The 27,001-nt window shown below is 32.3% G+C and overlaps 2 protein-coding genes across 6 annotated transcripts in view; one reads left to right on the forward strand and one right to left on the reverse strand.

The window, feature by feature from the left end:
* LOC126744420 (DNA repair protein XRCC1) overlaps positions 1-27,001 on the reverse strand; it is an 81,372-nt gene that overhangs the window by 1,631 nt on the left and 52,740 nt on the right. Inside the window, exons 1-6 of one of the 2 annotated variants that reach the window (XM_050451824.1) lie at positions 8,326-8,490; positions 7,421-7,970; positions 7,070-7,362; positions 6,749-7,017; positions 553-795; positions 257-502 (exon numbers count right to left, since the gene is read on the reverse strand). In XM_050451824.1, coding sequence (XP_050307781.1) covers positions 257-502; positions 553-795; positions 6,749-7,017; positions 7,070-7,362; positions 7,421-7,970; positions 8,326-8,388 — 1,664 coding nt within the window. In that variant the 5' untranslated portion in view covers positions 8,389-8,490. Of the gene's footprint in view, positions 1-256; positions 503-552; positions 796-6,748; positions 7,018-7,069; positions 7,363-7,420; positions 7,971-8,325; positions 8,491-27,001 lie in introns of those variants that run through there. The other variant, XM_050451825.1, reaches the window with a different exon arrangement.
* Positions 14,172-27,001, forward strand: part of LOC126744415 (amyloid-beta-like protein) — a 105,917-nt gene continuing 93,087 nt past the window's right edge. For all 4 annotated transcript variants that reach the window (XR_007663153.1, XR_007663154.1, XM_050451816.1 and 1 more), the window contains exon 1: positions 14,172-14,360. Coding sequence is in view for 2 of the 4 variants with exons in the window: in XM_050451816.1 (XP_050307773.1) it covers positions 14,295-14,360 (66 nt within the window). In the remaining 2 variants the exon portion in view is untranslated. The remainder of the gene's footprint in view (positions 14,361-27,001) is intronic.

Below are 27,001 nucleotides of genomic sequence, written 5' to 3' on the forward strand. Positions count from 1 at the left end.
ACAATCATTAACTAGTTAGTCAATGTATAAAAAATAAATAATTTTTGAGTCAAATTGAATCCCTAGATCTTTTATATGAGAAACCTTTACAAAGAATCAATTCTTAATTTGTCATTATAATTAATATAAAATATTTATCAAAGTTTAAATATAATTGATTTTTATTGCAAAATTTTATTAGGTTATTGATGCTTCTTTGGAGGGTTTTACAATTTAGAATATAAAGCGCAAAAACAAGTTTATGTGCTAAACTTACCCGTCGTATGCGGCAATATACTGCTTGACACGCCTGGCAACTTCCTCATCCAATTTTGTATCCACGAAGAATATTTTAGCCTTAAAGAAGTTTTCTAGTTTCCGTTTGACTTTTAAACTCCCATTTATAACTGGTTCAATGGTTTCGTTGTCTGTATCCACCAAATAAATGTCTTCTTCCTTTTCTCGCTTTTGTTTCTTTATTATTTCCGCTACGATTTCTTCAGTATCTGACCCCTTTTGCATCCTGAAACAATTCAACTAAATATAAAAAACACAAAAATTCACTGGATTTACGTTTCATCGTCACTATTTATGATTGCAGTGTCGATTTCTATGTCTGACTCTGTGGCAGCTTGTGTACGTTCTTCCTCCCAGATTTCGTCCTCACTTTCCACCCCTTTATCCGCCTTATCCAGGGCGTATCTTCTCCAGGGCAAACGTTTTCTTTGACTATGGCACTCCTCGATCCACTTTTTGGTTACAATTTTTCCTTTTCCTTTGACTAGGTTAAATTTTGGTGTGTTGGTGAAAGCACATCTAAAAACATGTAAGAAAATGCGTTATATTCTATAACTTTTAGTATTAAAATGATAGATTTCAATCCTGATAGTATATAGGTACTGATAAATAAAAAATTACCCAGAAAATAGATAAAACGATATAACAACTCTTTTAGAAAGAACAATTAGAATTTTGAAAATTATGTGGAATCCTTTTTATGCAATGTTTAATGAAAAAATACGAAAAAAAGATTTTGAGTTACCTTTATTAAAAAAAGGTTATATACCATTTTGATCATTCTTCATTATACTTAAAAAACGAAGTTATATTTTTGTATAAATTGATTTAGCACCACATCACTTTTGACCACAAACTAATCTTGGGAAAAATAGCTTGTTGTACAGAATATGTTCGTTGGTTAATAATGAGTTAAGAGAAATAGATATGTTTGATCAAGATTAATTTTTGTTGTATACCTATTTTGTATACAGTAGAGTCTCGATAACGTGAACTAATTAGGGATGACTGTGTTCGTATTTTCGAGGAGTTCATGTTACTGGATAAAGTTAATCACATGATAAACTAACACGTATACGTACTTTGAATATATATTTTATTGGAAAATCAAACAAAAACATGTTATACAGTTAGTAATACATAGTTGAAAATGTATATGGTATAAAGAAAAAAAATATTTATTATGTAGGTAAGTATATGTATGTAAGTAAGTACAATGTACATTATTTATATTTAATACGTTGTTTTTAGAAAAACGTTATCTAACTTTGTTTGACGGATAAGTTGTTTGTTTGAAAGAATAGTTGCACATTCACGTAATTTGTGTAAAGACTGAATATCCTCGAAGTCGGCATTGTTTTGCTCCGCCCATTAAATATACGAACTGCCTCAACAGGAGTGACTTTATCCATAGCCTGAGAAACCTCTGGATCTTGATCCTGTTCGGTTTCTGAATCATTAGACAATGCAGTACAATTCTCATCATGTTCAACGAAGTCATCTTTATTCCATTCTTCGATATCTCCACGTTCGAAGTCTTGCCCTGGATCAATTTCTTCTAATAAATTGAGGTTAGTCTCTACAATGCTATTCAGGCTTAGCAATTCTTGACGAAAAGCTGCCAAAGGTATTGTGTCTTCACGATCATCATTGCTTTGGCTTTCGAAAATATTTTTCCAACACTTTTTAATGGTTGCTGGTTCTAATTTATTCCATGCTCGTGATAAGTTTAAAATAGCATCCCTAAGGTTGTATTGTTTGATAATGACATTCATGTCCTTAGATTTATTAGCTACAACCATTGCCAAAAACATGGAGCGATAATGCAGTTTAGTCAACCTAATAACGTTTTGGTCCATAGGTTGAATTAAGGGTGTCACATTGGGAGGCATATACATAACTTGAATTAGTCCATCATCAGATAAAAGTTCCTCTACTGGGGGATGACTGGGGACATTATCCAATAAAAGAAGTGCTTTATCTGAAAAACCTTGTTTCTTAAGAAACTTGCTCACCTAAAATTAAAACAAACTTTTAATTTTGAAATGTATAGCTATGGCAGGAAATTTACTTCAGGAACAAAAATTTCTTTAAACCATTCCTTAAAAATTCCGGCTGTTATTCATGCAGATTGTGAGTTTTTGTAGTGTACAGGAATGTAAGAGTTCTTAAAACTTCCCTATTACCAAATGAGTCAATTTATGTAGTCCAGTCGCATTTGTACATGCTAGAAATGTTATTCTTTCTTTGGCTGTTTTTCTTCCAGGGGCAGTTTTTTCTTCATTGGATACGTAAGTCTTTCCGGGTAAAAGCTTCCAGTACAAGCCGGTTTCATCGGCGTTGTACACTTGGTTATAGTCTAAGTTTAGGTCCTTGATTTTTTCTTCAAGTTTACGTAAGAATGGTGAAACCAGCTCGGGTTGAGAAGATAGTTTTTCACCAGTTATTGTTAGGAAGCGTATGCCAAATCTTTTCTTGAACCCGAGCTCGCAGAAAAAGTGGAATTTTTGTCGTACAGTTTTTCGTGAAAATATTTGGCTTAAACCACTTACACAAAGCTTTTTCCATTAATGGATATTCAGAATGTCTAAGAGATTTTCGTTTACCTGGTCCAGAAAAAGTAAAGGCAACTGTTGAAGTAATTTGGTCTTTTTTCTTCTTAATTGCACACACCGTGAATTTGGCTATTCCATACTTTTTTGCTAAAAAGGTAACTCCGCAATCTCTACTGACATTGGAGAAGAGTTGGGCTTTTTTTTTCCAGAGTTAAATAATTTACTTTCTTAGTAGACATCGTGCTTGTTTCGTATTGATCGGCGAACAAACACTGAATAAGACGCAAATTTCATATCTCTTCCAAACATGTACAAACAAGATATACAATTTGGCGGCGATACGCAAAAGCACTAAGTTAGTACTAAAGTTGCCGACAAAGGGAACATAGGAAATGCCGCTTAATGCCTACAGGTAAAACGGTAAAACAATATAAATATTTTTTGTTCCACGTTATAGAATAGGCTGAATACCAATTAGGCTGTTCACGTTTAGGGATGTTCACGTTATGGGACGTTCACGTTATCGAGACTCTACTGTATTTTATGAAATAAGTAATTTTTCATAGGTTAATTGCTTCTTGCCTTATACAGACATTTTTGTTATTGTATGCACATTTATTAATAATTGTAATCTGTTATTGGGCGAAGGCCTGTTAATTGCTTAATAAATAATAATAATAATAATAATAAAATGAGTTTCTTGGACTTGGACTTTCATTGGGTCTGATACTAAATATCAGACTTTTTAAACCAAGAAAAAAGTTTGGAAAATCTTGTTCATGAATTATATCAAGGACTTTAGGTTGAAGTTCAGAAGTTTTTCCAAGCATTAAAGCAACTTTCTTATTTCGTCCAGGCATTTGACGTCAACCTTTATTACCTGGAATAATTATTGTTTAAATTCTGTTTTTCTTCCAGGCAGTTCATGCCATCAAACTATTTCTCTCTTTGTCTTTCACACAGTCAAAGGGATGTTTAATTTTTTCCAAGCAATTGAAATTCCTTTTTTGTTTAATGATTTCAACTGCCTAGAATAATGATTAAATTTTGTCTTTAGTCCAGGCAATTGACGTCATTCTTCCAGGCAATTAACCCTTTCAATACGGCACCCTATTTCTATAGGTAAACCTCTCAGACGGGCATCTTAGTGTTGGCCGAGAGACGAATGTCGGATAAATCCGACAGTAAAAAAAACATACAAATGGGTTTTTACTGTTTATTTAACTGACAAAAAACTGTTTTCACAAAGAAAAATAAATATTTATTCATTCATAATAATATACTGATACATACATACAAACGATAGATCTTATTGATTTTTCTGTGGCAGGAACCAAGGACGGAAAGTGACGTTGTGTCAGCCTTTTTTTGGCGGAAGGAATAGCTGGCGGCACTTTGCGCTGAAGTGCATGGCTTAAAAAAACATTATGATATATTAGCATATAAAATATATTTTTATGAACCTACCTTCCTAATAACTGACTTATAAGATTCAAATCAAAAGCTGCCAAGGGAACTTTCTTCTCATTTTGTGTTAGGAACAATGCATAGGAATTTAAAATACATAATTTCCTTAACCATTTTATGTTCTTTCTCATAGAGTCTATGCTGCTGACTAGCATGTCTGACCGGTCGACAGCTCCCATGTTTGCATTGTAATCTAATACACATAGAGGTTTTTTTACATTTTCTCCTGTTTTTCGGTTTATTTTGGATAAAGTTATTATTTGGTTTTCATGCATAGTGGAGAGCATTGTCACGTCTCGGCGGTCCTTCCATCTCAATGCTAATAGCTTCTCAGAACTTTTCCAAAATACTTCCCCTGGATTTAGTTTGCTTTTTAAATCTGGCATACCTTTTCTATTAGAACGCACTGTTCCACATGTGTTGGTCTTCCTTTCATGTAGAAACAGAGATAACGAAGGGCTGGTATAAAAGTTGTCTGTATAGATCGAGTGGCCCTTATCCAGGATATGGCTCCATTAAGTTCAGCACAACTGCACCTGTAATTCCCAGAAGCGGATTTTCTGAACTTGTATCTTTTCCAATGTAGACATTGAAATCCAGAATGTATCCTGTCTCGCAATCACATAATACATACAATTTTATACCAAAGCGGTGCCTTTTTATTTTAATGTATTGCTTGAATGCGAGGCGTCCTTTGAAAAGTACCAGGCTCTCATCTATTACTAAGGACTCAAAAGGATAGAATGCATTTTTAAACCTTTCCTTAATTTTCGGCAAAATAGCTCCAATTTTGTAAAGACGATCATCATTTGAAGCCTCTGCATTGTTGCAGAAATGCAAATATCTATATATGGATGTAAATCTATCTCTTGACATGCAGTCTCGAAAAATGGGAGAATGTAATAACGGATTAGTGGACCAATATTCATGTACAGATAGTTTTTTATTTCTTGGCATAAGAAAATTTAATGCCATAAAACTGTCAAGATCCTTCCAGCCTTTGCTTTTTTCTGCTGCATAGCGATTTGTCTCTCTGATAATAACATCGGCAATATCATCTGTAAAAATATTTAAAAAGTATTCCAATTCAGTTGAAGATGGACCAAGATTGATGTCAGGATTTACTCCAGTTTGATCATTTATAAATACATTTTTTGTGGCTTAAACTCATTATTTGTCCAGTCTATTTGTATCTCGTCTGGCATCTGCCTCTCTTGGGTTTCAATATTTTTGTCTATATTTTCTTGCTGGCTATCATCATTCTCCAACACTTCCTCGTTAATTTCGTAAATCTCACTTTCATCACTCGATGTATCAGGCATATATTCACTCCCGCTAGCGCTAAACGGTTCTATCTCACTACTTAAGTAACAGTCACCTAACGCTACAGTTTTCAATATTTCTCTATAGCCTCATTTGCATCCAAACCGCAGAAATGTTGGGAAAACACATCTTTTTTGGCCCTTTTAGGGCGCGACGGACCGGCACCTTTATCGCACGCATAAATACGTCATTCGTATTGAAAGGGTTAAAGGCATATTTTATCCCTTCCAGGCTGTTGGAATTCATTTTTTCTTTGAAAAATGATTTCAACTGCCTGGAATAATGAGTGAATTTAGGTCCTAATTCAGGCAATTGCTTGTAAGGTCTAAAGTGCGTTTACGCATTAATTCAAATCAAGAAGGGGCATATATCAAACTATTTCTCTCTTTGTCTTTAAGGCAATCAAAGACATCTTTTATTCCTTCCAGGCAGTTGAGATTCCTTCTATGTTGATAAATTATTTCAATTGAAATAATGATTAAATTTTATCCTTATTTCAGGCAGTTGAAATTGCGTCTCGTTTTTGATAAGTCATTTCAACTGCCTGAAATAAAAATTAAATTTCGTTCTAATTTCAGGCATTTTCAAGAAATACATACCCAGTAAAAATAGTAATGAAATAAACTTTAAAAATAAATATTAATTAAAGCACAGGTCTTAAATTTATTAAATTAAAGTCATAATTACACGTGTTTCGTCCATACTAGGCATTATCAGATCCACTTGTGTATTCACTAATAAAAAGAACGAAAAGAGAAGCAGAGATACCAAATCAAGGGTAGAAATTAAGTTCAAATTGTTAAAATCGGACGGAGACTAGTTACTACATATTAAAGTTATATAAACAAACAAGTGAGGTTAGGTTATATGTGTAATCTTCTCACTTTAATTTAATAAATTTAAGACCTGTGACTCTGGGAATTTATTTCATTCCAATTTAATGTAAGCCAGACTCTTTGAGAAAAGATGGACTATTTCTTGGAATACCCAGTATAGTTTTGAGGTGATTTTAGTTTCTAAGACCCAATCAAATGCCTTTAAAAAATTCCACAACATGAGTCTAAATCCAGTTCCTATACATCTACATCTTGAATGGCATACAAAATAACCATGTTTCATTCACTTACATTAAATGGGTACAAGTGTTGTCCCAGTCAGGCCTATATTTTGCTCCCATAGATAGAGCCAAAGTTCTCAAGTTTGCCCTATCCGGGTTCTGGATTCCACTTATAACCAACACCACGCCCTCCAATAGTCGTTCAAATGGCTTTTTAATGCGGATTTTTTTGGACTTTTTTGGTTCAACAGAGTTTTGAGGATCTTTGGGTTTTCGTTTTTTGGATGGAATGTCTTTTGACTCTCTGGGAGTTTTTGGGGTGTCGGTTTGTTTATTTGCCTAAAATATGGCATTTTGTTTAATTCCTTTTCAAACTGTATGTCATACTTACCAATCTTTTCTTCTCCTTCTCTCTTTCTTGTTCCAGTTTCTTGTTGGCTTCTGCTTTCTCTTCGGCTCTTTTCTCAATTAATTTGTCGATTTTTTCATGTTTCTCTTCCTCGTCTTTGTTGTAGAGCAAATCGTTTCTGTTTCTCTCCCTTCTTTCCTTAGGGGTTTTACTGGATTCTTCTTCTGGAGGCTTTTTGGCTGTGGGTGTCCAGGGGAATGACAATCGAACTTTTTGTTTAGGTAAAGGCGAACCGCTGTGTGCTATAGACGTTGCCTCTCTGATTGCTGCAGCACCTGTCAAGGTTAAATTTACTCCGTACTTCACTGTATCTCCCTCTAATTTAACTCTTACCTTTAAGATGTTGATTTGGACTTTGGTCACCAGAACCCTCAACATTTTTCCTTCTAGCAAAAAGACTTCCGGGTGAAAAATTATCTGGAGATTCTGGTCTTAACTGGTACTTCCCAATACTCACCCCTGGAGCGGTACCACCATTTTTCCCTTCTGCACAATACAAATTGACAAAAGACAACCCGTACTGGACATGCTTATTGAACGGTTGTGTGCAAACAATTTTCACCCTATCCCACTTTTCATCCCTTACCCCCTCTGAAAAATCCCCATGTTTAAACATTCTCACTTTATTAACGTTCTCGGTTTGTCGAGATTCCAAAGGGGTCATAAACGAGGACATGACAAGTAAGACTTTGTGGTCCTCTGGAGTGCCAGATCTTGACACCAGGACTTCAATGTATGCGGAATTTTCATTTCCAATGTCGAGGGCGTTGATTTGATATGGCTGGTCTAATTGCAAGATTACCGAGGCGTTTTTTTCTCCTGCTGTTTTACATTTCCACTTTTTGGATGGGTCTTTGGATAGCAGGTTTTGGCAGGGGTGTGACTAAAAAAGGAGTTTTGTCATGAATTTGAGAAGATATGGAAGAAGGTGCATGGAAGGATTATAAAAACAACTTTGAATTATTACATGGTAGTTATAGAAAGTCCAGAAAGTCAAAATTGAATGCATACAAGTTGCACTTGTCGGAAATGTACTGTAGTCAAATAGTTTCCGCAGATGTTTAATGGAGAAAATAAAGAGTCAGTGGCTAATGATTTGTATTAGATTATATAACAAAGTGCCTTTTTTTAATATTAATATACAATTTCAGGGTAATCGAAAGGACTGGGGTTAGATTCTCTCCAAATTAAATAAAAAAACAGGCTTTCAATGAATCATAACCATATGATGTACTTACGGGATCCTCGCTTATAAACGTTACAATACGTTCAATTTTAATTGGAGGCATCTCAATAGTCATAAACACTTTTTTAAATATAACCAGTAAAAAAACAACAACAAATTACATCAAAACAAAGAACATAACCTAGAATTTAAAGAAAAATGGCGGGAGTGTATTTTCTTCTTCTTCTTCTCCACTTCTCTGTAGTATTTCCGGGCAGAAACTTCTGGTTCGATCTACTAAAATCATGAAAGAAAAATGCGGGAAATTTTCCTTCTTCTTCTTCTTCTTTCCTGTTAGTATAGGAAAATGGTGTGCAATTGTGCTGTATAACAAGAAAACAGTGTGAAGATACATTTTACTTTTCTTCTTTAAACCGTTCTCATAACCTCAAAAATAGGATTCAAGACCCATGAAACCGAAAAAAAGAATGTGAATAGTGATTTTTGTGTTTCCAAGGTCACGACATATTCGGAACCCGTGACGTCACCGCGTTGGTTTGTCTAGTCAAGGTCATGTCCGAGACTCGTTAGAGGTCAACTCAAGGTGAGGTCCAAAACACGTTAGAGGTCAAGTCAAGGTCACGTCGAAGATGAAGTCATGATGACGACGACTTTGACGTGACCTTCGACGTATTTTGGACGTCATCATCACTTCATCTTCGACGTGTCTCTAACTTGTCTTGGACGTGACCTTGACTTAAACTTGGAAATGAAGCTCGCCGTGACACTTAGACATCTACTATCGACTTGACTTTCCACGTGACCTTGGTTTGACCTCTGACGTACCCTTCGACGTGACCTTGACTTGAGAAATCCAAATTAGCTAAAAAAGAGTACCATATCCATTATTTCATGAATAATCAGAATAAACTTATTAATTTTGTATGTACAGTCCTAAACTTTCACTGTTCTCAAGTGGGTTCTTTTTTAATGAAAATTACCCATTATATCCACTCTGTATCTATCATAACATATTTTCCTCACTGTGGTTTTACTGGTAAGGAGCCTTCTCTCTCTCTCACACCATTTGCCCGATCGATGCCCGGCAGCGTCTCCTGGACGACGCCGATTCACGTCCTCGACGTCGGGACGCCGGTCACGCGTCGTTGCCGTCTATTTCACCAGAGGGTTTCGTCTGTAGCTGATGTCGGTTTGAACTTTCTATATAGGGGCTTTCTCTATTTCTATCTCTCTCATTACCTTTAAATACGTACGTTTTTACCTTCAAATCCATCCTCAGGAATACAAAAGACGTCAAATTTAAATATTATTGGTACGTCAATTGGGATTCCTTGCCGTTGACAAGGCATATATTATATTATATAGCAACGACGTCGCCAATAGTTGAATGGGTGCATAGAACCGTATATATACTTTATATACGCAGAGATGTCTTTTATATATTAACACCACGTATGTATATCAAAAGCAGGTCTTCGTGAGGGTGATATATAGACAACATGGCCATTTTACTATATACTATATAAATATAATGTCTAGGTAGGTATATAAGGAATATGAATTAAATAGAAAACATGGTTGTGTGTAAGAATTTTGAAATTTGGAGTATGGAGGTGTAAAGTCTTCAAAAGAACTAGCAAAAACAATTACGTGAATTATATGTGAAAAACGTTGCAATGGCACCACTTCCGAAGGGAAATATCCGCATTATATATTCAATAAAAATTCAAAAGGTGAAACAGAATTTCGAAAGATGCGCTAGGGATAAAGTGAGAGTGTAGTAGTGATGCCCTAAGCGAGACGACTCGACAACCTTTTAAACTCTTATTTTATTTCACAGATATCTGTCTTAGACGGCTACTTAAGTTTTATATGGTTTCACTATAAAGTAGATAAATATTCAATTTACTGGATTATTAGTTGGGGTTGCACTCAACTCAAAAACTGATTCATTGAACGTGTTCCTCTATAAGTTTTCTCTGTCAAACAAAAAGAACCTTATCGAGCAAGAGGGTCAAAGAATTTGGATAGTTTTTTTTCAAAAAAACACACTCTGGAGTTATGTGAAATTCTTAGGAAAGTCTGAATGAGTTATAGATTCTGATATATCGTGCCTTAAATTGATTTTTATCTTAAGAAGGACATTTAAAAGAATCCGAAACCCTTCATATAGGAATAACTAATAAAATGATTAGGTACTTACAGGGAGTTGAGAAACACGTGTTTTATGTGGGGAGAGAAGAGTTTCGTCAATTTTTCTCATACATACAATTCAGAAAGCAAGAGTAAGATTTTCTCGTCATTAGGCGTCATCTATATTTGTATCGTTCTCTTTGTAGCTTAAATTTGTGAATATATTGATTTCCGCATCCAAGACTCGAGTTGTTTAGTTCTCAAATATGCATTTGCCAAGCAAATTTTTCTTAAAAAGTAAAAACTCATTAATTCCGCAAATATCCAGAAATTCAAAATATTCCAAGAAATTATTAGAAAATTAACGGAAAAAATCACGAAAGTGCCCTGTAGTTAAGGGTCATAAAAAAGGAGAATTTTTCAAACATTTTGGAAACTTTTCTTTGAAGTCTTAGGTTGATTGATCCTCAAAAATTGAAAAAAAAAGAAGCAAACGCATTTCCAGGATTTCTATACCTTGACTAAAATGCAATGGATTTTTTGTAATGCCTAAGGGGCATAAGAGAAACAAAAAACAATAATTACCTGAAATTCATGAACATAACCGAAGAACATAAAACATCTATAAGTTGATAAAATATAGAATTTATTGTTTTTTTTTTAATAAATTTACATGAAGTTGCCTGGATAAATGCCTAGAATAAACTGAATAATTATTCGGAATCCTGGAGGATGTGGACATTAAACATGGACCCTATAACATGTAAATAAAGACGTTAAATGCCTGGAATAAAATAAATAATTAACTTCAATGCCTGGAAAACGCTTCCAAAAGCCTGTAGGTCCTAAATAATGTTTAAAATAGGGTGAAAATTGCCTGCGATATATTAAAAATTAATCCAGAAGCTCTCATAAAACCTATACGATTTAATCGAATGCCTGGAATGAAATAAAAATTACTTACTTTGTCAACCAAAACCATGATAAAAAATCAATTTTATATAAAAAAATAAAGAAGATAAACTCCTGAACAAAATTATCGCACCCTGAGATTTTTTTTTAATAAAGATAAAAAAATAAGCAAACTTATAAGCATTGTGAACTATGCATTATTAATTAATAAAAACAATTATATTTTATTTAACAAAACGAGATTTAGGTAACTAAATTCAATACAAGGAAAAGCATCGATTTTCACTAACTTCAATTTTGATACAAAAATAAAACAATAGACCCATAATAAATTCTTAATAACGTGTGTTGCCACCTCTAGCTGCAATCACCGCTTGAAGTCTTCGCAGCATTCCTCGTATCAAATTATGAAAACTTTCCTGCGGATATATTCTCACTCCTCACGAGCAGCATGTTCCATGATAAAGCATAAACATAGTTTTTGTCCAGTTCTGCTTTTTATACGAGAAAAGATATTATAACTGTTTTAACTGATATTTATTTTTATTTAAATTTTCTTGACAAAATAATTAGTGGTGCGATAATTTTGTCCAGGAGTATATTATACTCTAAAACTTATATTCATTAACCACATTTTTTTGGATTTTTTTTTAATGTGTTTGATTTTGTATATTTTTGTTCCATTTCATAGCTTACGTAGTTTTTTATAATTTGAAAAACCTCTCATGTTTTCTCGATGTTTTCTTAGTTTTTTCAGGGTTTTATTTAAAGTAATTATTCACACATCTTTAAAAAAATACTTACTACATAATTTTTTATGTTTTCCAGACATTAAGGAGAAATTCTCCATTTTCGAGGATTTTTAAATAATTTTTTTAGATACTTCTAAAGCAGTACGTTGTTTGGTATTATTAATTTCTTTTGCACTTATTTTACTTAATGTTTCTATTTATTCCAGGCACTTGACCTGTTTTTCACGTTTTCCAGAGGATCTTTTTCCATACTTTAAGAGTGGTTTTTTCTGTATGACGTAAATTTTGTATTACAGACATTATAAAGTCAATAATTTTGAATCGATCTTTTCATTCAATTTTAATACAATCTTTTTATGCATAAACGTATGATACGTACGCATGTCTTTCAAAACTATAGATTTTTTTATCGCCTATAATTTTCTTAAAAAGCAGTTTTTTCTCAGGCAATTATTTTCTCCAAAAAAACCGTTTTTTATTAAGGCAACCCTTAGCCCCCCACCCACCCCACACAACTTACCAGTAAGAAATTGTTTTCAAAAATCATTGTTTTCCGAAATAATTCGCATGAAAAACAGCTGGTTTCGTCGTTAATATCTAATTTAATAACACAGTTTGTTTATTTAAATTTGATATTATTATATTACGTATATTAATAAATATTTAGTACAAAAACAGTGCTATTAGAATGGATATTATGGACAAAAAACAGTGATTTTCCCAAAGAATTTCTCACTGGGCAAATGTTTGGGGTGGGTGGGGGGGTATGGGTTGTTTTAATTAAAAAAAATGTTTTTGCAAGAAAAATATATTCAATATTTAAGAAGATGATTTTTTTAGAAAAATCATCTTCCTCCACCCTTAAGTTACACTTTTTAATTTTTTCCTGGCTTTGCTATTGGAAATAGAAACTTTTGTTAGAATGCATTTTCCATTGCTTGTTTATGCTCAATGCAATGCAATTTTTTTTTGTTTTACTAATTTTCAAAAATTCCTTTTTCAAGCATTTTTGGTAAAAAAAAAAAAACAAAAAATGCCAATAACTTACTTACAGTTCATATTTCGAAAAAAGGTCTAAAACAATTTTCGTTTTGTTTTTAAAAATAGCATTGATTGCAAAAATAAACAGTAAAAAATTTCTCATAAATTTCCAGAAATGGGCCTATAAGGGATAAGTGGTTTTTCCAGATTTTTCACATTGTATGTGAAATAAAAATTTATTTTTGTGAAAATTGCCCTAAATATTCCACACAAATTTTTTTTAATTAATATTTTTTGCGACCCATAGTTTTTTTGTAAAAATAAATAAAATGTGATTTTTTGGAAAAATCCTCTTCCTCCACCCTTAAATTACACTTTTTAATTTTTTCCTGGCTTTGCTATAGGAAACAGAAACTTTTGCTATAATACATTTTTCATTGCCTTTTTAAGCCCAATACAATGCAAAATTTTTTTTTTGTTTTACTAATTTTCAAAAATTTTTTTTCAAGCATTTTTAGTAAAAAAAACAAAAAATGCCAATAACTTATTTAAATATAGTTCATATTTCGAAAAAATATGTAAAATACTGTAATGTTTAATTTCATTGAATTAGTCTCATAGAGCCTCGACTAGTAGAAATGCGTTTCAATGTTAGAGCAACATTAGACTATGTCACTTCAATGGCATAGATTCATTAATATTGCCTTAAGAAGTGGATTTTTCAAAGAAAAACAGTGAAATTTTCCAGACACTTAAACCCACTTTTTACCATTATCCCAGTGATGAATACATGTGTCAATTAAAATATTCATCAGCCAACATCTCTCACAAAACCTCATAAACCCTTAAGGGAATTTTTATATGACTAAAATTGAACTCATTTATCCCTTAGTTAAGAAAACAATGAATCCCCCAGTCGGAAAATCAAAGAAAACAAGAGGGCTCTCATCGGCCTGCTATAGCCCAACGTAGGTTCAACTCCCAAGTTTTCCTCGTCAGTCATTCGCCGTCTCACTCCCACAATAACGATCGAAGTGAGAGAAAAACACGTTTCTCACTTCGATGAGTCACGAGAACGGGGGGCGCATGCGGCTTAATTCGATAGTAGGTGGAGCAGTCATAGTTGCGTTTCCACCCAAGAGAGTTCGGTCGGTGCGGCGTGTGTGTGTATATTGAATAGAGTGAACCAATAAAAGACCAAACATAATAAAAAAAGAACTTTGAAGAGAGAAATAATCAAAAAATGTTGCCTTCCGCGACATTTTTCTGTGTTACCGTCGTGATCGTGGGGATTTTAGGCGAGATTAAGGTGAGTCTGTTTCAGGTGGTCCTTCGAGCCGTTCGGCGTAACACAAAGAAAAATCGGCCTTTTATACCGACATGAGGTAACATCGATTTTTTTTCCTTTAACTCGTTTCTTGGAGTGTTTTGTGTGTATTCTTGCGGCGAATGCATTATGGAGTTAAGGCACAAGAAAATCGTATAGGGGTTTAATGTATAGCGAGGATGCGGTTTGAAAATTATGCACCTGAAAAAAGTTAATCATTTTTCAATGTTAGAATAGTGCATTTTTTGCCATAGTACACTGTTAATTAAATTTATGTTATAGTTGGGCGCCCAACAATGTGTAAATCTTTTAATTATTACATTTTTGTTAATTACCTGGAATGAATGAAGCTATGCTGAAGATCCGCAGATTTTGCCAGGAATATTATTGCAAAAGTTTCTTATAATGGTAAAGTCCTGAAAAAAAATATGTAATTTTAATGGAAATTAGGATGCTATAAGTTGGCGCCCAACCGTGGGTATTAAAGTACAATTTGTTTTAGTTAAAATCACTGTATTTTCTTACTAACCTAAGGGCTCATTACAGGGATTAAAAATAATTAAACGCATATTGCCACCAATAATAAAAAAATATAATTTAAATAAATAAAAATACTAGTAGATCGTACTTTTCAATTGGCGCTATAATCAAGAAAAACAAGTAAAATGACGTTAAATTATTATTAAGCTTTTCAAGTAAGGAAATTCAGGGTGTAGGGGTGAGAACAATAAATTTATGAGAGAAAAAGGATAATAAAAACGAACATATCATAGGCTGTTGATTCCTTTCTTCTATATACTTGAGCTGCCCGTCACTCCCGCTACCGGCCGGTATTTTCGATAATCGGCAAGGTTTTACGGGATTAGTTACTTAATTTGAGTACTAAAATACATTCAAAAAGCCTCAAATACATGAAAATGGTTCCCTTTTAATTGTTTGTCCACTCTTCTCCCGTCTGGTTCCTCGTTCATTTTTAGGAGGGGAATGAGGAATTTTGGTGTTAGGGAGCAGACATATTTTTAGATATAGGGGTCATTTAAAATTTACTTAGAGAAGTGAGATAAATATAAGTATTTAAATAATTACTGCAAGTAATATGCTAATGCCATTACTGAACCCAGGGTTTCATTGAATTTTATTACGTAATCGAAGCTTGTAATGGATAAGATGAAATAAAAAATGGAACAAAAAGTAGTGACAAAAAATGCACCAAATTGCACTACTCTGTTAATTAAATTCATGTTATAGTTGGGCGCCCAACAATGTGTCAACTTTTTAACTATTAAATTTTAGTTTCCAGGAATGGTTCAATGCTCAAGCTTTAGTCAACCCTAAGAATACTCTATTGCAAAAATTTCTAAAAAAATGTTCCTGGAAAAAATTATGTAATGGAAATTAGGATACTATAATTTGGCGCCCAACTGTGGATGTTAAAATAATACTTTTTTTTTCTTCTTAATTCAAATCATTGTATTTGCCCCTAAAGGCCTTAAAAAAATCGCATAATTATATACAGGGTGTCCCGGTTCATGTGGGAAATCTCTCGGATCCAGGTAGAACATCGAAAAATAATACCGAACGTTCCTATAAAAAAAATTCCTATACAGGCCTTCTTTACGAAGATACAGCCTCCTAAAGGACGCTGCTGGAAATTGGTTTTTTATAAATTACTTTTAAACTACCCGGTAGAATTTAAACAAAAATTTTAGGTGATAAACACTATTAGGGACCTCTTAAAATACATTTACGTTGTTTACTTTACCAGGGGCGGACTAGGTTGTACACTTTAATGCGTATATTTTTAACACCCTGTATGTTAAGGTCTAAAAAAAATAAATTTGGATACCTTGAACCCTAGGCTAAAAAAAAGGTACTCTTGTTCATTATCGATAAAATGAACCGTTTTGGAGAAAAAAAATAATAAACGAGCCAATGTTTTTTTTTTTTAATGTATTTTAAATGAGATAAGTACGCCAGTTATTCAAAGACCAGAAAATTTCGATGTAAGTCATTTAATTTAAAAAAAATAGGTACATGTTCCTAAAAATACAGTGGTGTTCTAAAAAATACATTTACAAAATAATAAAAAAAAACCTATAATGAGTGTATGTTTTTAAATTAGAAAAAACAACTTACAAAAAAATGCCAAAAACCAAATATGCAAACAAAAGTTAAATTCTTCAATACGAGCAATAAACAATTAATTATTAAAAACTTCATAAGTAGGTTCAACACATTCGCGGGCACGACGAATCGAGGACTGCTGCACTCGCCACAATAACCCAAGATTGTTTTTTATATTATCACAATGAAATGTAATTCTTTGGAGCAGTTCTTCCTGAGTATCATAACAAGGTTTTGAGGTGACCCCATAGATAAAAATCTAATGGCGTTAGATCGGGAGACCGAGGAGGCCAAGCAACGGCAGGTCCTCCTCTACCTATCCAACGATTTTCAAAAGTATTATTTAAGTGGTGTCTTACAGCAAGGCTAAAATGGGGTGGGACTCCATCATGCATAAAATACATATCTCGGCGGGTTGCAAGGGGCAAATCTTCTAATAAATCTGGAAGATTGTTCTGGAGGAACTCCGAATTAAGTTCTCCGTTTAAACGTGGTGGCAGTTCAAATGGCCCCATCAAAAAATTGCCAATAATTCCTGCCCAGATATTTATTGATTGGAATTGATGTTGATGATGATGAGAAATAATAGTATCACGGGGATTTTCATCAGCCCGTTTTTTTATATAACAAAACATTCTTATAACACAAAAAACCCTTTACAGAATTTAGAATATACTTTGTAGCCGCCTTATTAATTTTATCTCTTTGATGTTATTTATCTCATCTTAATAATTCGGTGTTATTTTAAATAACAACAGTTTTATCAATGAATCAATAACCCATATTTAAATCTATACACGTATTTCTTTAACCACCTTAGCACCTTCAGGCGAAAACTGAAATTGACGAACCAATAATGTCTTTTTATTACTGTTTTTTAAATTTTATTCTGTACACATTTAAATATTTAAAGTATAAAACTTTTAAATGTGTACAGCAAAAAAGTGCATTTTTTGCCACTGCACGCGGTAAATTCAATTTATATTACAGTTGGGCGCCCAACAGTGTGTAAACCTTTGAATTATTAAATTCTAGTTTGCTTGGCAAGTACTGGTTCTATGATGAAAATTCGTAGAATTTGACAGGAATATTCTTGCTAGAAAGGTTCCTGGAAAATATTGCATAATAAAAATTAAGATGCTATAATTTGGCGCCCAACAGTGGGTGTTAAAATATTATTTTTTTTATGGAAATCATTGTATGTAGGTAGCTAGGAGGTACTAAAAAAATTAAAAATACCCAAGCAACAACGACTTTTGCAACTAATTGATGACTGTAGGATCCCAAGCAACGCATCATATATTACTATCGTTAAATATATTGATTCAACGAATTTTTTAGTTTTGTTGCATTTATCAACCGTATATAGTCAAAGTTTATTAAACTGTAGAATATACGTATATCACATACGATTAAAAGAACTGACACGGGATTTACATATCTAGTTTTTAAACTCGATAACTACACTTCAAATATTTGATGAAATTCTTTTGAAAAATCACTGTTTTTCGTCCACAATATCCAATCTAATAACGCTGCTTTTATACTAAATATTTATATATAAAATTATATCTAATTTAAATAAACAATGCAATAAATTAAATATTGAATATATATATTTCATGCAAAAACATTGTTTTTCATCATAAAAACCCTTACCCCCCCCACCCACCCCAACCATTTGCCCAGTAAGACATTCCTTTGAAAAATCACCTTTTTCGTCCATAATATCCAATGTAACAGCACTGTTTTTGTATTAAATATTTATTAATATACAAATATATAATTATATTAAATTTAAATAAACAAACTGTGTTATTAGATTAGATATTAACGACGAAATCAGCTGTTATTCATGCGTATTATTTTGGAAAGCAATGATTTTTGAAAAACAAATTCTTACTGGTAAGTAGTGTTGGGTGGGTGGGGGGCGGGTAAGGGTAGAGTTAATGAAAAACCGTTTTTTTGCAGAAAATAATTGCCTGAGAGAAAAATGTTTTTTAAGAAAATTATAAAAAAATCTAAAAATTTTGTATCTACACTTTTCTCACATAACCTTCAAGTTTTCGAGTAAAACGTGAAAAAACCTCATTTTATTTCGCGAAAGCAAGGCGTAGCGCTATAAAAACTGTAGTAGGGTAGAAATTCAGTTTTTTAAGATGTCATTAAGTAATTTTTTGCTTCTAGACAATTTTTCATTATCTAAGTTCAAAAATACAATTTTTAAATTAAAACTCTTGGTATATTTATCAACCGTAATGGTCAAGGTAATTAAACTGTAGAAATGTGATAAAATCACCCCAATATCACATATATGCCACTGTGTAGGATACAATATACTTTTCATAGACGTATACATCTTATAGTATATTAGTGGAATCTCATACACAAAGAAATCTAGACAAAAATAGGAACTGCATTAACATGTATAAAACAATAATTATACCAAATAAGATACAAATTAAAAAAAAAATTCAAGACTACAAATTTGCTCAAAATTGAACAAGGATTTAAATTAAAAAAAAATATATTTTAGAAAAATGCAGTAGTGTACTTTTTTTATTAAATAATATTTAGGATAAATGCATTGTAAAAAATTATTTTTTTTTCTTTGTACATACGTCGAAAAATGCCGCCTGATGCACATGTAAATTAAAAAAATATCTACATTGGTACTACCACAAGTTATATAAAAAAAAATACCATACTTAAACGTTTAATTTTTATGAAATAAATAAACATAATATTAAATTGTTCAACGTATATCACTCGGACATTTTATCCGATATTTATAGTTGAAGTTTAATCAAAAATGTAGAGGGTGTCCCATTTCCATGCGTTTTATGGGGTATCTCGCTTATGTTTGGAGATGGAACAGTTTCGTGACACTTAATATGCCGTTGTCAAAACTTTGACAGCTGTCATAGTTTTTTATCTACAGGGTCTTTTTAAAAATGTTAGATTTTCGAACACTCCTCGTATCTTTGTTACTGTATAACATATTGAATACAGTTGATTTTTTTCCGTAGAATTTAATTCCGGCATCCATTTTATTGTAAGGTTTTTAAATTTTGAGAAAAACAATAAAATATAGTTTTCTTAAATGGAACACCCTGTATATTTATAGACCTTTCAGTTGGTCGTATTTTACCCTTTTAAGCATTTTTTGTTCAAAAATAAGCGAATAAATAACGATTTTAGGAATTTAAATACAAATTTTGATATACACTCGTATAGGCCATGAATTAATAATAAAATTTATAAAAATTAGGTGTCTAGTCTAATTCTACATAAAAAAGAAGGAAACTTGTAACTTAGAATAAAAGTTTCTATCTATAGCGAGATAACCCATAAAACGCATGAAAATGGTACACTCTCTACATCTGGCGCAAACCAAAAATAAACGTTTATCCAACTATCGTATGTTGCTTGGTATATGTTTTGTTCTATATAAATATTAAGTACCTAGTTAAAAAAAAGCGCATTTTTTGCCACTGTAGACTATTAATCAAATTTATGTGACAGTTGGGCGCCCAACATTGTGTGATTTTTTTAAATTATTAAATGCCAAAAGAAAATTCCTCTGAAAATGTTCCTGTAATGTTGCGTAATCTAATTCTTCAATTAGCGCTTCAATAGACGTTTCTACTAATACCTGATAATCTTCACTATTTCCTGTATGTAAAAAATAATTTTTAAAAAATCAATGAGGCAAGTAAAATTATTTTTAAGTTTTTCAAGTTTTCATTGAATTTTATTAAGTAATGTAATTTAAATTCATATTTTAATAAAATTACTAATCAATCGTACACTTCAATAATCAAGCATAGCAAGTAAAATTACATTTTTTCAATTAAGGAAATTCAGGGTTTTCACTGAATTTTATTATGTAATCATTGATTGTTGTTGTAAGAGAGAAAAACTTGAATTTGAAATATTTGGGATTTATTTACTTAGAATATTAAGGAATTTAAAATTTAAATGCCATTTTTACCTAATTATTAATTCACATAAGAAACATTCTTATGCCATAAAAACCTTTACAGAATTAAGAATATCCCTTGTAGCCTATTGATTTTATTTATTTGTTGATTGCATTTTTATATCGGAGTTATTTTAAATAAAAATTATTTTACCAATTGATCAATATACCGTAGTTAAGTCTATATCTATACACGTGTTTCTTTAAGTAAGTTGGCATTTTCAGGAGAGGATTTAAACTAACAAACTGATAATGTCATTTTATGATCCTTAAAAATTGAATTATTAATATTGTGTCATTTTTTAATTATTAGGGACTTCTTTGAACGAAATACATTGAATTTCCACCTTAAGCATAGGAGGGGGATGCCTCCGATATTGTTTCCAAAGGGTTTTCCCTACAATTTACAGTTACCTAGTACATATTTTTATTAACAATTTAATCGAAAACCAAGATCAGATGGTCTATTTCAGTTTATAAGTGAACATTTATTTTTAAATCGCCGGCTTGTCTAAGTTTATTGTTGACATAACCGGCTGGTAGGCGTTCAGAATATAAATTTGCATAATGAAATATCTGATATGGGCGTACACGACTCCGAGGAACTATTATATGATTTTAATCATTGATGAAATATTGTGCATGCATTAAGTGTTCTCTTCGGTTGTTCAATAATTATTTTATTATTCATTTCATTTTTGGTATACAAAATTTGATCATTATCAACAGGCACCACTGATGAATTTTACCTGCAGGAAATAGACGAAAACTTGTTGGTACTTTTAATTATTGCACTGTAATTCCTTATGGATGACCTCTGATTAAAACTGTAAAGAGGTTTTAGGTTATTCTTTCAACCTCGCATTATAGTCTTACAGAAATATCTTGATGTTAATTTAATCACTATGAACCGGTTACCTTAAAGAAATTTTCATTTTTTAAATATATTTGTGTTAAAACGTTAATTTTATATTTTGGTGCAATTAAAAGAGCACCCCACTGGTAACCAAAATGCAACTGCAAGAATGAGAAAAATGACTTGAACTTCTTGGAATGAGAATTTTTTTCTCAATAAATTTATGTAATTTTCTCTTACTTTTAGGTAGAGTTCCAAGTCAGTTTTCTCTCTCTTTAACCCAAAACTAAAGGAAGAGAATCCAGGTGATTATTCCAGGATATCAAATTAATGTTTGTTTTCCTTACAGGCACTTGAGGCTCTTGTTTCTTTAATCCAGGAATTCAGAATAAAAATAAAAGTACGTTGACTACCTGAATTAAATTAGAAATAACTTCATCTGCCTGAAGAGAATAAAGAATTAATATTAATTTCCTGGAAGAATGAATAAGATGACTTTTTGGATGGCTGGAAAACCTTTAATATTATTACGATTTTTTCAGTGCTATCCAGAAATTTTTTAGGCAGTTGAGGATCCCTTTTCTTCTTTTGTTTATTGTACGAATATTGAATAAATTAAAAATGACTTAATCAATTGCCTGGAAAAGTGAATAAAAAACAATTCAACTTCAGGAAGAAGGAAAAAATAGACCCTCAATAGCTTGGAATAAAATTATCTGAAATATTACCTAAATAAGAAAATGCTGGAATAAAGGAAAGAATACCTCAACTGCCTAGTATAATTGACTCAAATATTCACTAGAAAAAATCACTCTATCCAACCAGCAAAAAAATTATTTTATTAACTTTAAGTACTTTTGACTTTGTTTCAAGTTTCGGAAATTTATTTCCATGTAAACAAATGAATAGAGCTTCTTCCACAGATTTCATTGACACCAAACACTTTAATACTCGTATTACTATCTCCTATAGTTTAGATAATATTTGCCAAAAACAATTTGGTCCTTCGAGCCGGATTTTCCACTTTAAGTCCGAATTACTTGAAAACTAATAGAGTTGACTGCATGGTGTTTGAGCCCATTTTAATCAGCACGAAATTCTCTATTCAGTCACCAAATAACCCAATGATTTTTTTTTTAAACTTAAATACCTCGACTTTATTTTAAGTGCCTCTTTTTCTCCCTATTTCATTGATACCAAACACCATATATTTTAGGAGATTTTCGCGAAAACCATTTGGTCCTTCGAGCCGGATTTCACAGTTTACGTGCCAATATCTTGGGTGCTAATGAAGATAATTGCATGGTATTGGGACTCATTTTATTCAGCATGAAATTCTTTATTCAATCAGCAAATACCTCAAAGACTTTGTAAAATCTATGTACTTGAACCTGACTTTAAATGCCTGGAAAACAATTTTCAGTTAAACAAATTAATAGAATTTTTTTTCCGATTTTATTGGTATAAAAACCATATAATTTAAAAGTTATTCGTGAAAAACATTTGGTCCTTCGAGCCGGATTTTACACTTTACGTGCCAATATCTTGGGTGCTAATGAAGACAATTACATAGTGTTTGGGCTCATCTTATTCAGCATGAATTATTCTATCGAACCAGCAAATATTCGAAAGATTTTCTTAAATTTTAAATACTTTGACTATTTTTCAAGTACCTGAAAAAAAATTTTTATTTAAATAAATGAATGCAGATTTTTGTTTCGATTTCATTGATACCAAACACTTTATAGCTATCACCTGTAGTTTAGGAATTATTCGTGAAAAACATTTGGTCCTTCGAGCCGGATTTTACACTTTAATTGCCAATATCTTGGGTGCTAATGAAGATAATTGCATGGTATTGGAACTCATTTTATTCAGCATGAATTATTCTATCGAACCAGCAAATATTCGAAAGATTTTCTTAAACTTTAAATACTTTGACTATTTTTTAAGTACCTGAAAAATAATTTTTATTTAAATAAATGAATGCAGATTTTTCTTTCGATTTCATTGATACCAAACACTTTATAGCCATCTACTATAGTAAAGGAAATATTCGTGAAAAACATTTGGTCCTTCGAGCCGGATTTTGCACTTTACGTGCCAATATCTTGGGTGCTAATGAAGACAATTGCATGGTGTTTGGGCTCATTTTATTCAGCATGAATTATTCTATCGAACCAGTAAATATTTGAAAGATTTTTTTAAACTTTAAATACTTTGACTATTTTTTAAGTGCCTGAAAAATAATTTTTATGTAAATAAATTAATGCAGATTTTTCTTTCAATTTCATTGATACCAAACACTTTATAGCCATCTCCTATAGTTTAGGAAATATTTGCGAAAAACATTTGGTCCTTCGAGCCGGATTTTGCACTTTACGTGCCAATATCTTGGGTGCTAATGAAGACAATTGCATGGTGTTGGGGCTCATTTTATTCAGCATGAATTATTCTATCCAGTCAGCAAATTTTCGAAAGATTTTTTAAAACTTTAAATACTTTGACTATTTTTTAAGTGCCTGAAAAATAATTTTTATGTAAATAATTGATTGCAGATTTTTCTTTCGATTTCATTGATACCAAACACTTTATAGCCATCTCCTGTCGTTTAGGAATTATTCGTGAAAAACATTTGGTCCTTCGAGCCGGATTTTACACTTTACGTGCCAATATCTTGGGTGCTAATGAAGACAATTACATAGTGTTTGGGCTCATTTTATTCAGAATGAAATTTTCTATCCAACCAGCAGATATTCGAAAGATTTACTTAAACTTTAAATACTTTGACTATTTTTTAATTGCCTCAAAAATAATTTTAATTTAAATAAATGAATGCAGATTTTTCTTTCGATTTCATTGATACCAAACACTTTATAGCCATCTACTATAGTAAAGGAAATATTTGCGAAAAACATTTGGTCCTTCGAGCCGGATTTTGCACTTTACGTGCCAATATCTTGGGTGCTAATGAAGACAATTGCATGGTGTTGGGACTCATTTTATTCAGCATGAAATTCTTTATTCAATCTGCAAATACGTCAAAGATTTTGTAAAACCTATGTACTTGAACCTGACTTTAAACGCCTGGAAAACTATTCTCATTCAATCAAATCGATAAAGCTTTTTGTCAATTTTATTGATAAGAAAAACCATATATTTATCACCTATAATTTAAAAGTTATTCGCGAAAAACATTTGGTCCTTCGAGCCGGATTTTGCACTTTGCGTGCCAATATCTTGGGAGCTAATGAAAATAATTACATAGTGTTTGAGCTCATTTTATTCAGAATGAAATTTTCTATCCAACCAGCAAATATTCGAAAGATTTACTTAAACTTTAAATACTTTGATTATTTTTTAAGGGCCTGAAAAATAATTTTTATTTAAATAAATGATTGCAGATTTTTCTTTCGATTTCATTGATACCAAACACTTTAGAGCCAACTGCTATAGTTAAGGAAATATTCGTGAAAAACATTTGGTCCTTCGAGCCGGATTTTGCACTTTATGTGCCAATATCTTGGGAGCTAATGAAGATAATTGCATGGTGTTTAGGCTCATTTTATTCAGCATAAAATTCTTTATCCAATCAGCCAATACCTCAAAGATTTTATAAAACTTATGTACCTGAACCTGACTTCAAATGCCAGGAAAATTATTTTCAGTTAAACAAATTAATAGAATTTTTTTCCGATTTTATTGGTATAAAAACCATATAATTTAAAAGTGAAAAACATTTGGTCCTTCGAGCCGGATTTTGCTTGTTTTTAGGCTTATTTTAATCACTAAGAAATCCTCTATCAAATCAGCAAATAAACCTATTTTCGCTTTAATTAAAAATCAAGTTTTTATTGGCCTTTTATGACAAAGGGTATAGGACTGAAACAACGTGGAATTGTCGTCAATATAGTCGCCTCTCTTGGTTTAGCCGCTCGCGGAATTATAAAGAATTATTTTTTGAACTTGTATTCCTTTAATAATCAAAGGCAACGTTCCAAACGACCAAATCAACCAAAAAATGCACACAAAAGTTGATTTCTAAAGATTATAATACATTTCATTTACGAAATATCTACCTGCGACAGCTTGCATTGAAATATGAATGAATAATTGTTGAATAAACCAACTGCTGACGGTGCACCTGTGTGTGTATGTGTGACATCAATTTTTAGTAGGTAACATCTGCTTTTACCTGCACCTACCGTTGGCCAAGTTAAAACAGGGACGTAGTAGTACCATCAACGTAATTTGACTCCTTCAGTTATACCTACTTTGTTGCTGTCTTCATTTTTGCCAACAATGTCAATTGGAGAGGTCAAGAAAGAATATTATTTTTTTTTTATAAATTGTGCATTGTTCATATTTTTGGCTTTGAAATATATATAAAGTGGCCTCCATTAGGCAAAACCCAAAAACGATTTTATCGCATTCATCTTGCCGCAAATCTCCTTTTATGCAAATACAGTTTCGATACTCGTTTACGAGGCGACACACATTCACAGGTTTCGCACATACAGAAACCTCGATGCATTCAAACTTTATCTTAATATAACGCGTCGTATAACTCGGATACTTCCGTACTTAAAATGCTATAGAACTAAAGACGCCTTCGCTCCGTGACGATGCATTCATTAAGGTTATTTCGTGTCGCGCAACGGAATTACCGGAGAGTCATTTAGATTTCTGTTGCTCGGAACATCTTCAAAACGCGCCTGAAAAGAAACTAGTCCAAGAGGTATTTTACCTAAAAGCCCGGAGGTGACATCGTTCAATTTGTACCCGCTTGTCATTTACTAGAAAATCACGTTTCTTATTTCGACTTTTGTGATTGCGACTGCACTTTCGTATTCGTGACTTTGATTTTCAGATAAATCGGTCCCGAGTGCCCAAGCTTAATTGTCTGATGGATTTATTAAAATATTTTAGGAACTTTTGGACTTATGAGACAATAGAGTCCCTTCATGCTAGTTAAAAGATATTAGAGTCCATGGAGGTGAGTCTCGATGACTTAGGATAAGTCCAGGAATTCCTTAATTAGGAAAACGTTTTGTATCTTAAACTGAAGCTGCAATATTGGTTCAGCGAATGCTGAAGACCATTTTAAAATATCTTAACAACTTCCGAACTTATGAGGCAAAATGTGTGCCGATGCTAGTTAAAAGTCATTAGAGTCCATGGAGGTGTGTCTCGATGACTTAGGATAAGTCCAGAAATTCCTTACTTAGGAAAACGTTGTCTATCTTAAATAAAAGGTGCAACATTGGTCAAGCGAATGCTGAAGACCGTTTTAAAATATATTAACAACTTTCGAACTTATGAGGCAAAATGTCTGCCCATATCGGTTGATAGACATTAGAGTCCATTGACGTGTACCTCGATGACTTAAAATAAGTCCAGGATTTCTTTATTTAGGAAAACGTTTTGTACCTTAAATTGAAGGTGCAGAATTTGACCAGCGAATGCTGAAGACCATTTTAAAATATCTTAATAAATTTCGGAGTTATGAGACAAAATGTCTACCCATGCCAATTAAAAGACCTTAGTGTCCATGGAGGTGTGTCTCGATGACTTAGGGTAAGTCCAGGAATTCTTTATTTAGGAAAACGTTTTGTACCTTTAATTGAAGGTGCAACACTGGCCCAGCGAACTCTGAAAACC

Source organism: Anthonomus grandis, chromosome 14, assembly GCF_022605725.1.
Source record: "Anthonomus grandis grandis chromosome 14, icAntGran1.3, whole genome shotgun sequence".
NCBI lineage: Eukaryota > Metazoa > Arthropoda > Insecta > Coleoptera > Curculionidae > Anthonomus > Anthonomus grandis.